The sequence below is a fragment of the Solea solea genome, chromosome 3, assembly GCF_958295425.1.
Source record: "Solea solea chromosome 3, fSolSol10.1, whole genome shotgun sequence".
Lineage (NCBI taxonomy): Eukaryota > Metazoa > Chordata > Actinopteri > Pleuronectiformes > Soleidae > Solea > Solea solea.
The window spans coordinates 17844599-17861218 of record NC_081136.1 but is presented as its reverse complement, the minus strand read 5'-3'; the positions used below and the strand labels follow the sequence as shown (position 1 = coordinate 17861218).

General features: G+C 37.6%; 1 protein-coding gene across 1 annotated transcript; it reads left to right on the top strand.

The window, feature by feature from the left end:
- Positions 1-4801: 4801 nt before the first annotated feature.
- On the top strand, positions 4802-11667 carry slc3a2a (solute carrier family 3 member 2a). Its single transcript, XM_058625957.1, has 11 exons — positions 4802-4934; positions 6025-6233; positions 6502-6686; positions 7738-7911; positions 8123-8217; positions 8301-8437; positions 8999-9108; positions 9706-9908; positions 10009-10086; positions 10704-10923; positions 11020-11667. The coding sequence occupies exons 2-11, from the start codon at positions 6040-6042 to the stop codon at positions 11169-11171; spliced, it is 1548 nt and encodes a 515-aa protein (XP_058481940.1). The 5' UTR covers positions 4802-4934; positions 6025-6039; the 3' UTR covers positions 11172-11667.
- The last annotated feature ends 4953 nt before the right edge of the window (positions 11668-16620 follow it).

The window sequence follows — 16620 nt, the reverse complement described above, 5'->3', positions numbered from 1 at the left end:
TTCAGACACTGGTGAAGTGAAATTAGATTAAGATGAAGCGAGAGATAAAGTGACTTGAACTATTATTATTTCATTCAATATAATTTTTTTTATTCATTTTCTACGCCCTCTGGTCAAACTTCCTCAGCTCCACTCCACTGATCACATACCTTGGTATATACAGTGGAACAGCATTTCTGATCTGGTGGTAAGGAACCCTGGTGGTACACACAGTTAATCACTGTTGACTGTGTGTTCGTTCTAATTTTGGAGGTGAGCTCGTTTTAAATACACTTTAATTTTAATTCTCCTATTTCTCGGATGTGCATCTTTACTGATGTGACAAACTATAGTCTGTGTGTTTATTTTGTGCATATTTGCTCCACTCATGCCAGTGAAGAGTGGAAGTTTGTCTACTGTGAACAGTCCTTCCTTTGTCTGTGAGGAAAACAGCCGGCCACACATTCTGAGCTACAGAGAAAAGAGGGAGGAGGAAGAGACAAAAGCATGTGAGGACACACTGTATATCACAGGAAAAGGTATGTAATGTACAGGCAGCACACGTGTGTTACTATAGATAAGGCCCAGAGGGTTAATCTACACCTGCAATATACCTGTGATAAAACAGTGGAAGAGATCATAAAGCTGACATAATATGTCCATAAAGTCCCACTGGATTTTACTGCAATATTTCCACTTTCATCTCTTTGAATAAATGTTGTCGTGTGACGTTTTTTTTTAATGAAATGAAAGTCACATTTCCCAGAACTGGGTCGGTCTGAATGAGTGTGAGAACACTACACTGAAACAATGACATGAAGGAACAAAAGGCCTCAGCGTAAAAAAAACCGGTCTGAACTGGTCTAGGCAACTTTTTTTTTTCTCATGCTCCTGCTGTCTTGCAAAATAAACTCTGTCAGAGGGATCAGCTGGGGATTTATCATGAGGCTCACTCACTCTGTGTGTATTTTTGTATGTGTATCTTTGTGAGGACAAAACAACAACTTACCATAGGACATTTTGTCTGGTCCTCACAACTTTAAAGGGGCGTTTTGTGCTTTTAGACTGGGTTTAGGGTTAACATTAGGTTTAGTTGTGATAGTTAAGGTTAGGGTGATTTTCTAGTGAATGTATTATGAGTGCAAAGCTGCAAATGAGAGAATGAGAGAGTGTCTAACTCCATTTCAGAGACATTTTGTCTGTGAAAAAGCTTGAAATGATCCTCTTTTAAAGAAATTGAAATCATCTTTGTATGATCACACAACTCTTTCATACTTTTGTAATAATAATGATCACAGGTACCTCCAGTGGTTTGCTGTGAGGCAACAGTGTATTGCAGTGGTGTCATGTTTCCACTTCTGCTGCCATGGAGGTCCCTGCACTAAGACAGTTTGCTGAGTCAGTATTAGAAAATACCACAACATTTACTTTAGCTTCAGGCACCGTAATGTATTTCCATCTATACCAGTGCTTAGTTACTTTTTTTTTCATGTCTCAACTCATAAACATGTTTACCGTCCCCCACTCCCTCTCTCTTTCTGTCTGCCCTTTCCCCTGCTTTTTTTTGGTACCTCCCTCTCTCTTGGCCACTCCCCCTTTACTCTGTTTCCTGTACTAAATCCTGTTTTTCATCCCAAATCTTGAAACATTTTACCTCAGTTTTTAGAACTCTATAAAGGGAAATGAAAAGAAAGGATTATGCCTTGATATTTCCTTGCATTCTTGTGCATTCTTGTGCCGACTTACAGCCTGACATGAGCCGGCTCAGATAAACATCGAAGCAGATGGTGTGTGTTTGACTTTGTCCAACAGAGAAATATAAATAGTACGTTGAGCTGCGTCAATGTGCTGCTTTACAGTGGTTCTGCAAACAGGGCTGTTTGTTAGTCATCGGATACATTTAATCAAGAAACAACATTTCATTTTAACCAAGTTCCAAAAAGTGTTTATCGTGGCAAATCCACTCGACTTAAAGCAAAGGTAACAGGACTGAGAATGTTGTTAGTTTTGCACACACCAATTAGTGACAATGACTTTGACCTCTGTATTTAAACTATCCTTTTTACATACTAGTAGTGAGCGCACACAAGGAGCACTGGGGGTTGGATACCATCCTGGGATTTCAACCAGCGACTGTCTGGTTATAAGCCCAATTGCTTTCCTCGTGCAGGTCTTTTCTATATGTTTGAAATGAATATCTGTTGGGCATTTCCCTTTAATTATGACTTTCCAGTAAGTCCATGTGGTGCATGACACTTCAAAGGTGTTTTTTATTATTATTGTTCATTGTCAGTGATTAAGAAAAAGAACAGTTTTCTTGAAGAAAAACCTTCAACAGCACATCATACAACCAGCCAGTAATACAACAGATATCATAGACAATAATAGAAATGGTAAAAATGTTAAGAGAACGAATTAATCAAACTTAACTCACGTATCGTAGATCACTTAAAGAATAATAGAAAAGATGAAGGTTTAACTGTTACATAAAAGTAAAGTGGACAAAGATGCAGGACAAAGTGGATGATCATTAGCAGTGTCAGGATGTTGGCTTTTCCTTTAACGATTACAGAGAAGTGTTCAGTATAGAGGGAATGGTATTCAAATGTAAAAGAGTGATAATAGCTGTTCATCAAAAGCCTCTGATTCTGTCTTCTTTCATTAATGACTGTGATAAATGAGATCAAATCAGTCTTTGAGGGAAAAACAGACTCATTTACACACAGGACCAAAATATACACTGTCCTCCACTCAGATAATCAAACAACAGTATCTAACTCATTATTTCCTTTGCCATAATTAACAATAATATAAAGTGAGACACGTGTGGCCTGCACAAAATCGTGTTGTCATCTACACAAACTGCTGTGTCTTAATATGTAAGTAGATTGAGAACATGATGGTAAGATTTGGTGGATCCTTTTCCTAGAACTCTGCTGTAAGTGTAACCCAATAAAGGTCAACAACAGCTGAGGATGAGCTTTAGAGCGGTGGTTCCCAAACTCCGGGTCAGGACGCACAGGATTTCTTTTGGGTCCCCAAACAAATTTACATATTTTTCCACACTTTTTTAGTTCAGATTTATGTGTTTTAAATGTTACAAATGTAATTAATCATTAACAACAATTATATAACCTGTTGTAATCAAAATGAATATGCATGACACAAGTTTTCTGATTTTTCATTCTCTTAAATGTGAATATTTTCAGCTTTCTTTACTTCATATGAGAAATTATTACATTTTGAAAAAAGTATCATTTCGTAGTTTGGGAAACACTGATCTACATTTTCTGACATTTTATAGACCAAACAACTTATGGATTAATCAAGAAAATAACTGAGAGATGAATCAATTATGACCTGTAATGGCTGAGTCAATCAGTGCTGTTGCTGCCAAGATACTGAAATAAATGAAATGCCTTCATTACAGCCAAGAGAGCAATGTGTCTTTGTTTGATTTGTTGACACATTCATCAAATCACAGTGAAAAGACTGATCAGTAAAGGTTTGATGAATTTGTGGTCTGTGTGTGTGTGTGTGTGTTGTCGGCCTTAATCTGTTACACTGTCCCATTGTGGGGACAAAAATCAAGTCTGCATAACATAAATGAAGGTGAAGACATGTTGTATGTTCAGGATGACATGAGGTTGAGGTTGGGCTAGTAGTAGTCATGGTTAAGGTTAGAGTACGTCTACAGAAAGTTAATGTAAGTCAATGTAATGCCCCCTGAAGTGATGGAAACCAGACTGTGTGTGTGAAGTGGTGGTTAAATGAGTGGAGTGAAGAACAATGAGCCACTCCTTATTAATCAAATGATTACAGGCCTCACCTGGAGAGTGAGGTCTTTAAGATACTACTTTTTTTATTTAACTTTTTTAAGGAAAATCACATTAAGATGAAGCACCACTTCTTAAAAGAGACGTGGACAAGGTGGGCAGCCAATAAAACCAATATATGTATATACTGTACATGTATATTGTAGGTATCATATCCACCAGAGCTGCACCACAATGAATCGATTAGTTTTGACAAACTAATTAAAGGTACAGTGTCAAATTTACCACTGGTGATGTTTCATGTTGCAGCTGAACATCCCTCACCTCATCTTTTCCTTTCAAGTGTGTTGGACAATGTATGTAGCATGTATGTAGCATCAAAACTCAACAGATGTTTAGTTTTGTCCATTACGGGCTACTGTAAAAACATAGTGGTCAAATGAAAATGATTTAACCTCAGTTTCACACTGGAACCCTTTCTTTCACTTGAAAATCAATAAACAGATGTCAGAAAATAGGTATAGGTACAAAGGCTGCAACTGTGTGAAGGCAGACATAAACATGACAATGTACAGAACATATGATACCTTCAACATTAAGTGGTGGAGAAAATCATGTGATATTAAGGTATTATGAGTTTAAAATGAGGGATATAGTGGTTCTATTTAAGATGTTGTATTTGTTTGCTTTATGGCTACCACAATTAATTGATTAGTTATAGATTACTAAATTAATCGTCAACTATTTTGATAAGCAACCAGTTGGTTTCAGTGTTTTCTGATTTTTCCACTTCTTAAATGTGAATATCTTCTTTGCTCTATATAATAAAGAAATTGTTAAAAGTGATTCATTTTGGTTTGTGTGGTCAAACCTCATCATTTGCAGGTTTTTTATAGACCAAACATCTTGTCGATTAATCGAGAAAGTAATCATCAGGATAATCTTTAATGAAAATAACGGTGAGCTGCAGCCCCAGTTGACTTGTTTGTTCAGCTTTCCTATAGATAAACGCAGAAGGGTGGGGTGGGTTTCGGGGTTGTCTCCGCCCATGGTAGGCGGAGAAACAGGCAAGTACAAATACAATGCGAACCTCATGTGTAATCAGATTAACAGAGCAATAAATACGTCAGCGACGCGGAAAAACGCAAGGACGTGGACGGAGTTTATCTTGAATAACAGGTAATATTTCATTAACTTTGTCGAGGTTTTCCTCTCGTTTTTAAAGTCTAATACGAAGGAGGAACAGAGCTGATGCCGTTTGTGTGCCTCGTGGCTTAGCTCGTGACGACTTGTCGGCGGCGGCTTCGTTTCATCTTCCCCCGAAAATACGGAAAGCGATACACCAGACATTTCAAACCTCCTCAAAGCTCATTTTGAAAACATTTTAATTGGCACATTCGACCAACAAGTGTAAAATATATTCGAGTTTATGAGTTTGTTTGTTTTTATGGAAAAGCTAGCCAACTCTTATTGTGGTGGTTACATTGTTTCCGCCTGTTGATTCCCCCTGTAAGAAACTGTTGTTGTTTCATCAGACAATTGTAGGGTGGATATAAATGAGATAAAAACCTAGATAAATACAATATTACGACCGTCTGACTACAAAAGTACGACAATGAGAGGAATAAGCAAATGAAAGAATAGAAGGAGGCAGTAATGTGACACGGGAACTAAAACGAATTTTAACCAGGAGTTAAATACGAGGCATAGTGTACCTATGTTTTCAGACAAAGTGAGGCATCCAGGAGGAGTAGTACTTAAAAATGCAGTAATACAGCACTACCTAATTGACATTTAACACCAAGAACAATGACAAGAACAGTAGGGTAAAGGTTAAGAGAGACAGTACTGTAGAATTACAGATACTATCTGCTGTAAAACCTACATCTGTGATAAAGATTATTATGTAATCAATAAACCTGCCTGCATTTCTCAATTAATTGAGTTATCACTTGATCCATAAATGTCAGTACTGTGTTTCCCAAACCTCAAAATGATGGTCACATCCAAGAAGCTTAAAAAGCTGTTTTCATGATTAAAAAAAAACCCTAAACTGATTGATAATCTGAATAGTTGACGTTTAATTTCATAATCATTAAACAATTCTTAGTTGCATCTTTCCCCCCGAGCTCTTTGTTTGTCGCTTTCTGCACTCTCTTTGGTCCAAGTAATCGTTGCTCGCTTGTTGGGTGACTTCTCCTGTTTTTTATTGCAGTCTGTAATACATTTACAGTATATGAATATTCCCTTTGTCTCTCCTACTATCAAGACATCAGATTAAACCATGAGTAAGGAAACGGAGATCGACATGAAGGACGTGGAGCTCAATGAGCTGGATCCTGAGAAGCAGCCAATGACAGATGGCCAAACACCAGGAGGAGAGAAAAATGGCAGTGTCAAGCTGAAGATTCCCGATGATGAGGTGACATTCACCGGGCTCTCCAAGGAGGAGCTGATGAGGGTTGCTGGTACTCCTGGGTAAGAACAACTAAGTAACAGAAATGCTATAAATGCTCTAAAATAAGTGATTATCCTGACTTGTTTTAGGCAGTGGGCGATAAGCAATGTCGTCTGTATTTCAACATTTCATAAGTTCATTATGTTGTTAATGTTACATAAAACATTACTTGAATTACCTAAAGGTAGTTTCATGATTGAAATGATGGTCTCAGGTCAACACAGTCAGGTGATGCTTGATAAAACTGTATATCATCCCATATCTAATGAGTTAAATTCATTTCTGTAGATGGGTGAGGACCCGTTGGGTGCTGCTCATCCTGTTCTGGCTGGGCTGGGTCGGCATGCTGGCCGGAGCCATCGTGATCATTGTCCAGGCTCCTCGCTGCAAACCCATCCCTGAGATGAATTGGTGGAACGAGGGACCGCTGTACCAGGTCCCCGACCTCGAAGCTTTCTCTGATGGATTGAAAGGTACACTATTTAATTGTAGGGGCGCAACTAATAAAGTTGTAGACGAGTTTTTCCCCCAAACCTTGAAATTATGAGGTTTTAAATGGTCTTGTTTTTGCCCAGAAACCAAAATAATTCAATATTAATGATGTCTTTGTTATATAGAGCAAAGAAACCAGAAAATAGTCAAATTTAAGAAGCACAGATTATTGGTTTATCAAAATAGTTTGCAATTCATTTAACATTAGATTAATAATCAATTAATCATCGCAGAACTTTTTAATTCAAATCATTTTATTTGTGCAGTGCTTCTAATGCACTATAGATTTTTTTAATACCTCCTGTTTTCCTGTCCTATTTTTGTTCACAGTGTCATGCTGCTTCCAAAAATAAGATTTAGAGATTATTCACTAAGTACTACTTTGCTAATGTGGTTATGCAGGTTAAGTCTCATGACAATGTCTTAGATTTCCACATGTGGTTTAACTCAACTGACGAGATACCAAACTGCTGACTTGGCTGACACTGTGACTCAAAGTCTAAAGGACATTTTTCAGAGTTATTTTTTTTATATCTCTTCTACTTCGGTTTAGGGTTAAAGGTTCAGGAACACTGTCCTTCAAGTGGTGTACAGATCACATTTTGATGACATTCTAAAAGTTTTCCATTAAATGTAACTTAAAAGTTGTTCAATATATGTTTAACCGTATAAGTTATCTAAAAAGGAAAGAAGTAAAGACAGACCGTACTGTTCTCAAATGAATTACACCAGAGTTCTAGGGTTTCCAAGAAGCCTTGGGCAGAATTCCTAAAACCCCACGTGACTGCATGTTTTCACATGAAGGACCCTCTTGTACTCAGATTTCACATTACCAGCAGAGTGTGTGGAGGGAGCCATTCACATGAGAGCAGCAAAATTCACCTGTAGCTTTTTCTCTCCATAATTCTTTTTTACTTTGTTGTTGCCCTCTTTTTCCCACCCTTTGACCCTACTACAATTTCACACACAAGCATCCCCCTGTCCACTGTAAACATCACACTGAACTGTTTATTTCCCCTTCTTTGTCTGTAGGAGCTGAGGCAAAGTTGGATGTTATAAACCAGCTGAAGGTGAAAGGCCTCGTTCTTGGTCCTCTTCACACCGTCCAGAGCGATAACCCCGCCACCCTGGAACTTACAACCATCAACCCAAGCCAGGGAAAAGAGACAGAACTGGTCGCTGTGATGGAAAAGGCCCACAAGAAGGGTAGGCCTTCATACATGGTTTAAAAAGCTCAGAGCATGAACTCGAATCTGCTCTGGGATTCATATTTTGTAGGATGTGGCTGCATATTACCAATATGACCAAGCTAAATTTCTAAATGGATGACATGCAGTTATTATATTGAAATAAAATGCTGAGAGGATATGCTTTCTTTGTATTTGTATTTATAATTCCTTTTTTTTGTTTTGTTTAGGCTTGTCTATAGTTCTTGACCTTACTCCAAACTACAATGGGACATCTCCATGGTTCATTGGTGGCAACACTGGTAATTTGATGGAGAAAGTTGTGGTAGGAGACGCACACGAACAACACTGTGACCCTTATTTACTTTTTATTTCTCTTGAAGCTAAAATGCTCATGTTCTCCCACAGGCTGCAGCAGAATATTGGATGGGTTTGGGTGTTGATGGCATCAAGTTCTCAGACTTCACTGTTGCTGCCAACACTGCTGAATGGACGATGCTTCAAGCTGTTGTCCAGGGCAACAACACTGAGGGCAACAAGAAGGGGTAACTAATGCCTGCCATTGTTTTACTTGTGTAGGGTCCCCCACAGAACACGGTGTTCCATTTGGTAGACTTGGGGAAATGGAAAACTAATTTCCTGAAGATTCTTCTGCAGGAAATTTGCTTTAATTTTTAACCACTGATGGGGTAAAAAAGGTTTTCTGTAAATATTTAATTTTAAGCTTCTCAATTTGTGGGAAAGTACATTTCAAAGCATCAGGAAAATGTTTGGTGTTTTGTGAGAGAAAGAGGAGATGCATTCCAGTGCTGCAGGGAGCAGTGGGTGGAGGTCAGGGAGGTCAACAAGTGAGGCAACTGCAGCCTGTAAGCACTTTACAGTCATTAAGGTGACACCTTGTGGAGAATCAGAGAAATTACACAATGTACTTTTCTACCAGGAGCGTATTTTGAGATAAGATAAGTGTGCAGATTTAATTCAAAATGTAATGCTTTTTTTAAAGCAGTGAAACCTTTTTCAGTTGAAACCGCTTAAACCAGTTGTTAAACCATTGCCTTCACTGCTTTGTACATATATCATTAATCAGACTAATTGTCTCTCCCCAGGGTCTTGATAGGCGTAGCTACAGGCGTCTCACCTGCGGAGGTGTCTCGACTCGTCAACACCACTGGTGTAGACCTCGTCTTGTCAGACCTGCTCAGCAGCAATAATGGAGGTTGGTTTTAAGTGTCCTCATTATTAAGCCTCACCCATCATCTTCATTTTCAAGCTGTTATTTTGAACAAAATGTCAACGTTGCAAAAAAAAAACTTCCGTTTTTAAAATCACAACCTGCAACCAGACACTATTGGCATATTTCCACCGGCTCTACTCGCCTCGGCACGATTAGGTTGCATCTCCACCTACTTTATGCTAATTTTCATTTTTTTTTACCAGGTACTATTGCGCCATATTTGAACTGTCAGTCACACTGGTGTCTGCCTGGGGCGTAATTTACCACATTTGATGTTCTATTCAAGATCGGAAACTAGCTATTGAGGCCATTAATGCTCAGGAAATTTTGTTTTTTTTCCATCAAAACTTTTTGCAACCCGCAGAGTTGCCTTTTTTATATTCAGCCAGCAATGAGAGTTATTTAAGTAAATGTATATGGACCTTTTATCCAGCATAACGTGGGACATAGATTTGTTTTCTTGCATCTTTTGTATTCCTTGCTTTGTCTCCATTCTGAATCCAGCAAAAAAGAAAAATGTCCCTTATTTGTCAACTTGGTATAAGTTTGCAGCTGATCATTTCACCTGAATGTGTGCAGGTGTGGAGCGCATTAATGCCTTGGACACACTTCACTCCCAGCAGAGAAGTCTGGGCTGGGGTCTCGGTGCTGCCAGATTGGAACAGCTGTCTAAACTGGCAACGACTCCGTCCCTGATCCGTCTCTACCAGCTCCTGTTGTTCACCATGCCCGGAACTCCCATCTTTACTTACGGGGATGAAATCGGCCTTCAGACCCAACAGGTTAGCATCGACACAGCCATAGAGCAGCAGGAAGTCTGTCAACAACCTCTCGGCTATTAGGAAGCGTGACTTTTGTCTTAACTGCCTTGTTTATTCATAGGGTGAAAAAAATCCTGAAATGGTTTGGGACATTGAGAAGGAGCCAGCTGAAGGAGAAGCGGTTGATACGGCAGCTGAGGTAAGATTGTGTTCAACTGCATGGACGTCAGCAGCAATGTTTACAAATGCAAATTTTATAAATTCCTAATTACAGGATATAAAAAAAAAGTCATGCCCTGAGTTTTGATTAATAATAATAGAAATAGTAGTAGAAGAAGCTTCACTTCTGCCTGTATTGGACTGTCATTTAACATGATGTGTGTCAGATTAAGACCCTCTTTTGGCCCCTGCTCTGTCATTTTCTATCCGTTACCAGCAAAATCAAAAAGCTGAAATATGCCACATTTATGAAGTTGTGATCAGAACGCCCATGTGTACATGAACACTGATCGGGGTGACAATCATCATAAGCCATTGTCCTCTATTCGTTTACATTTTAATATATTACAGACACATATTTTAATATCAGTAGGTGGTGTCAAAAAAAAATCTTAACTTTAATCCTCAAAGATTCTGAATGGATTCAAAACTCCCAAAACCTTTTTAAAGGTTGCTCCAGTTTTGATGGGCGGAGCCTGCCTGATTTCAAAACACCCGCACCCATAGTATAGTGGTGTCAGAAACACAAACATGAAAAGATCACATTTGTTTTTCAGTGGTTTTTTATAAAAAAAGTCTTGCTTGTCGAATTTCCAGGTGACACGAAAGGAACACGTTGCCGTGATGAAGTGGTTCAAATCCCTGAGCGACCTGCGAGGCAAAGAGCGCTCTCTCCTCCATGGCGACTACTACCCTCTCTACTCTTCAGCCTCCTCCCTCTCTTTCCTCCGCCTGTGGGACCAGAGTGAGAGGTTTATAACAGCTGTCAACTGGGGAGAAGCACCAGAGACACTCAAACTCACACTGGCACCTACAGGTATATATAATATTTTTAAGTATTTTTCTTTAATCTAGTTAAGATGTTTTATTTAGTTGTCTGAAGTTTCTGACCCCATGATATTTGTTTCTGCAGAGGGAGTAGAGTTGCCAACGACGGCCGTGGTGAGGCTGACGGCTGGCTTAAACTCCACAATCGAGTTTACAGAAGACTCCACAGTGGAGTTGGATAAATTAACTCTAGGACCTGGACAGGCCGTCCTCCTGAAGTTCCCCTACACGGGCTAGAGATGGCGCCAAACTCTAGGAATGTTGTCTACAGACTAGGCATAAAAAATTTGAGACTCCCAGTCTTAGAAATAAACAAACAGGGCCAGACTTTCTCACTTTATTCAGGCAGAACATAAAATTTGGTCATATTTGCAGAATGCCAGTGTTTTTTATTTCTGTGAATAGATGCAGCCACCTCAGATATTCACTGATCAGTTCAACATTTTGTTCAGCTCTGATCTTTTATTGTTATTTCTTTTATTGTCCAGAAAGACATTCCATTCTTGTTCTGTGGGCTTTTTTTTTATTTTTTGTTTTTACCAGTATTTTAGTTTTGTTTTTAATGACAGTGGGTTTTTTTTTTACTTTCCTTTCTACTGGATGACGCAAAAGAAAAAAAGGCTCAATTTGATGCCTTGGTCTGAAGTATTTTAAGATTTTGAGAAAACAAAATAGTTGCAAGTAACTCTAATCTGTGATGTGAAGTGAATAAAACAACAACGTTCTGTACTGACTCCTGTGCACTGTGTCTTTGTCACGTTCTCATTATCGGGGGATGCCATCAAATAAGACGTTGAGTATTTTCAGTGCAGACAGGTGTGTAAAAAGTGTGTCACAGATGGTAAGAGAGGAAGTACGTCTATATTTTATAACCATCTTGAGATAAGTTTTATATCTAACTAGAGGAAGATTTTTTTTTCTTCCACTAAATGGGTCATACACCTACCTATTGTTGTAAACTCCCTTTCATTAAATGTCAAATGTGTTTTATTCTAAGTCTCTTACTGACTATGAGCTATATAAACATCCTAAAAATGAATGTATGTGTTATTTACCTGCAGTTTATTTTAAAAAGTACTGAGGGTGTTTTGTTTGGTTATGTCTTCTAAATGATAATAATGATAATTTGCTTCTTTATCATTCATCTCTTAAGTGGCTGCCAGTGTTTGTATGACAGAAAAACAATACAATTAATTGAGGCAAAGCGACACATTTATTCATGATGCACATTTTTGATTACGATTAAGAATAGTTCATTTTCACAGAATGTGGTTGATGTATTTTTACAGTAAAAGTACGGATAAGGAATGTGTCAGTACTTTACAACTTTATTACAGCTATTTTATGTTGCTATATATTGTATATTACCTCTCCTAGATTAGATCACATGGAGACAATTCTTAACTACAAGTTGCTTTTGCTAAAGTTGTCAGATAATATAATAGAGCAGAGTATTAGCTGAATAAACCTACTGTACAGTATATAATCAATTTTAAATGTGCTTATTTACCTTTTACTTTTTTTATATATATATTCTTATTGTTTTTCCCAAATGTTTTTTTGTATTTTCCTTATATATTTACTTACAATAAGCTTCTCGACTTTTCTTTCACTACTGTCCACATCCCAGGTTTAAGTGCAAACACAATTTTACTTTATTGTAACACTGCTCATAGCATTAATGCTTTAATTTAACAGAGTTTAATTTCATTTGGATAGTTTGATATGATGTTGAAATATGTGTACTCTTGAGTTGGATGTCTTTTCTCATAAAACATTGTTTTAAAGAAAATGAGCATGTGTAATCTGATTTCAATTGAAGTAAATTGAATCTGGATGTGCAACGTATAAAAACATCTAACTTAGTTTTATTATTAACTTATGCATGGTGTAAATCCTGTCCATTTTACAAAAAAAAGTACTTGAAACCATTCTCTTGACAAAAATGTCACACAGTCCCTTTAACACCAGAAAGCTGAGAAAATTCTCAGCACAGGTTTCAGGGTCTTGGGACAATACGGGGCCGTCGTGTGGTATCACAGGGGAGGTTTGATGTTAATGATACCGGGAATCAGAGCCCGTCTCAGCACCTCTGTGCTCACCCCACGCCGCTACGAAACCCAACCACCGCCTCACCCAACCCCATGAACACTCATGACTAACTCTCAGTCTGAGTCTGACACACACACACATTTACACTTTTTACATCACCACATGACCTTTCATCGGCTTCATGTTTGACACTGCATAGTAATCTACTGTAACCTGACACACTATCTGCTCTGAAATCTGAAGATTGACGGCCATTTAACAGACCATTTCATGAAAATGTTTTGCAGTTGTTTTGACAACTTTATTACCACATTTCTCTCTATCTGTAGATTTCTGAAAAACACTGCATCACTGAGAATGAATGAACTTTTGTCACTTTGTCACATCCACTTTGACCTTTTTTTTCTATGTAGCTCTTCTGGAGTTACAGTTTGAGCTTCACTTGCTGCCTTGTTCAATGGACTGATGAATGTCAGTGCATCAGAGTGAAGCTGTCGTTTTTAAAAATTGATCCTTTTCATCAAGGCTCAACTAATACGTCATGCCGAGACAGTGTGGATAAATGACTAGTTATAAGAACCCACCACCCTCTGACCCCGACATTTACAATAAAAAAGAATCCAATCATATTTATTATCATTCTGACAAAGGAGTGAGCATTTCCTTTAGCATCGCTAAATATTGAAAGACACAAAACAGTTAAAAGACACGCATCCCTGAGACATATATAAAGTTACATTTGCATGTCCAAAGTACCAATAAAGGTGCATATAGTAATATATAGTAATGTAGTAAAATATGCATCAAGGGCCGTAAACAAAAACTACACAGAAGTCAAGAGCCAGACTAGATCAAATATAAATATATATAAAACAAGCATCAGCACAAAGCAAGCTTATAGATTAAATAAAGAAACAAATCGGGGATCAAATTTGAAATTAAACACGTGTCACATAAAGATATATTACTGAAAGCAATGGATACTAAGATGAATTGATTGGAGTACTTGCAAAAGCGTAGAAGAGCGGTTAATATTATAGAGAGAATAATTTAGGGTTTGAATAATTAATACTACTACTAATTATATTAATAATTAAATGATTTTCCATTAAAATCAGCAGTATAGTAATGCAATTTTCGATCTGTCTGACATGATTTCCTGTGCTGTATTCCATAATGTGTCTACTCAATAACGGGCCAGGTAACTGTGGACATTGAGCATGTGCTCTAATAGGATAAGACTTTGGTCAGAGAGTCAATAATATCTATCTTTAAAAAACTGTAAAGCTTATACACAATTAAAATCATCAAGACTCTAAGGTATCACGATGAACTATTATCGATTATGTTCAAGGGATAATAAAATAGTCTGTGGAACCTCTATGTGTAACCACTGTGTACCACAAAACACTATTTAGGGTAATAATATTATTTGACTGTAGTTTTCTGTTTGTTTTGTCACCTTCAACACACAATCTCCAATATGTATTGAGTGGGAATATGTAAACAATAGTAGTAGTAGTAGTGGTAATAGTAGTATTTTCTAGCCCATGTGCATTGTTATCAAAATTGAAAACACATTATGACATTGTTACAGTTTTGCAAGTTTAAATCATTTACCATCTCTCAGCTTAGCTTTAAGTTCCAGTGTGTACAGACCAATGACTTCTGATTTCGATCTTATATTATTTTATCCATCTATATTTTCTCAGTTTTTTTTTTATTATCACACTTTATTTCTTTTTTTTCTTTTTTCTTCCTTTAATACTTTGTTTCTCTCTGGTTATTTTACTTAATATCTTATTGTTTTTATCTTTGAGTATTTGAGTAACTTTTATACAGTCACTTGTATGAGTCAGAAAACAGCATCCTAGGGGCTTAAACCAACCTTTCACTAAACATCCAGGCTTAGACAGAAGGGCCGTGACAGCCTATCTATGAAAATGGATTGCTTTGGCTGTACCTTTGTATGTTATGTTTCTACCTGTGTTTTAAATGTTATTTTATTCTATGGACTGAATCCAACTTCAGTGAGTATGACGTTTCCTGTTTTGTCTCTCTTTCAATGTCTTCTTAAGGGTTAAGGGACAATTTCATTGTGCGTATAAGTGCTATAGAAGCAAGTTAGTGAACTACGGTGGCCCTCACATCCCAGGAAGGAAGTTGCGTTTCTTTGTTTGCCATAATAGTAAGCTTCTGTTTTAAGGTAAAGGCACACTCTGGATTCAGCTGGATTGTCGGTTCAGACTGCTGAAGAAACATTGTGGCAACAAGGCCTTTGCTTAAAAAGTATTTACAAATATATTATTATGAGGATAAACTTCTCACGGGTAGCATATTCAGTTCCTGCCAATACATCCTTCTAAATGTTACACACTGGCCCTTTAAATGTCAAAAGTGTAGGTAGTTTATTAAGACCTTTGAATTAGCAACAAGTCAATCTTGTTCTTCCTGGTGCAGAATGCAAATATCTACCACTCCTGACAACTGACAACTCCTCTGTCACTAATGCTGGAGCCTATACACTATGTATAGGTGTGTTTAGTTTATAATGCAGTGAAAAGCATGCTTTGTTAAGGGAGTGGGACAAAACTTAATAAGGAGCATGTAAACTTTAACATTTTCCCAAACTTTTCATAGTCCCGTAACTCCTTCAGACAATTGACCTCCATCCATGTACCTCCTAATTCCACACAATTACAGATAGTCTGTCTGAAGGACCCCACACTCACAGCACACATCAGGTAAAATCTCTTAAAGTGAGCATATATGCATATATTTTCAGCAATTCAAACTGTTGTGAGGCAATTGTTATACAGCTAATCTGATTCCCCTCTGTTCTTTGTGCTAAGCTAACAGGATGCTAGCAGTGGCGTCAAACATTTACATTTAGCATTCCAACGTAATTCGTTTTTCACATCTAACTCTTAGTAAAAAAGAGAATAAACAACAAATGATATGAACAACGTTTTAATGTTTTTAGTCTTCTAATTAACAACTTTAAATGACCTGGTTCCCCTCAATTGTTGTATTAAGCTAACAGAATGCTTGCAGTAGCTTCAAACTGTTACTTTCAGCATCCAGACACAATTGCCTTCTATTATCTTACTGTTGGGTAACTAAATGGGTTTTCTTGTCTAACTCTTAAGGAAAGAAAGAGAATAAACAACAAAAAATTTGAGCAGCTTTTTATTCAGAGGATTAAAAACTTAAAATCTGGTTCCCCTCTATTAGCCTAACAGGATGCTTGCAGTAGCTCTCAAAAAGCTACATAAAGCATCCAGACTTAATGGGTTTTGTAGTCTAACTCTAATGTAACATAATATACATGTTTAAAAAAATGTATGCTATGATTAGAAGTGGATAGGGTAAGGTTAGGGTAAGTCATTTGTTTGGACTGTCCAAATGAACGGAGGTCAACACCGTGTCCCAAGAAGAATAGCTGTGCAAACCTCTGTGTGTGTGTGTGTGTGTGTGTGTGTGTGTGTGTGAAAACATACAGACAATTACATATGAAAATGGTAGAAAAAGAAAATCAGTCAGACTGAAAGTGTCTGCATGTAAGTGTGTGAGGTTGAAGCCACACACGAGGGTGATTTTTTTCATGTTTCCAGCATCACTATGACACAGCTAC

Excerpts from the sequence above, each read along its gene's own strand:
- slc3a2a (XM_058625957.1), top strand. The coding sequence starts at position 6,040 with ATGAGTAAGGAAACGGAGATCGACATGAAGGACGTGGAGCTCAATGAG. Across the intron at positions 9,109-9,705 it reads GCTCAGCAGCAATAATGGAG|GTGTGGAGCGCATTAATGCC; the intron begins GTTGGTTTTAAG and ends GAATGTGTGCAG. Across the intron at positions 10,924-11,019 it reads ACTCACACTGGCACCTACAG|AGGGAGTAGAGTTGCCAACG; the intron begins GTATATATAATA and ends TTGTTTCTGCAG.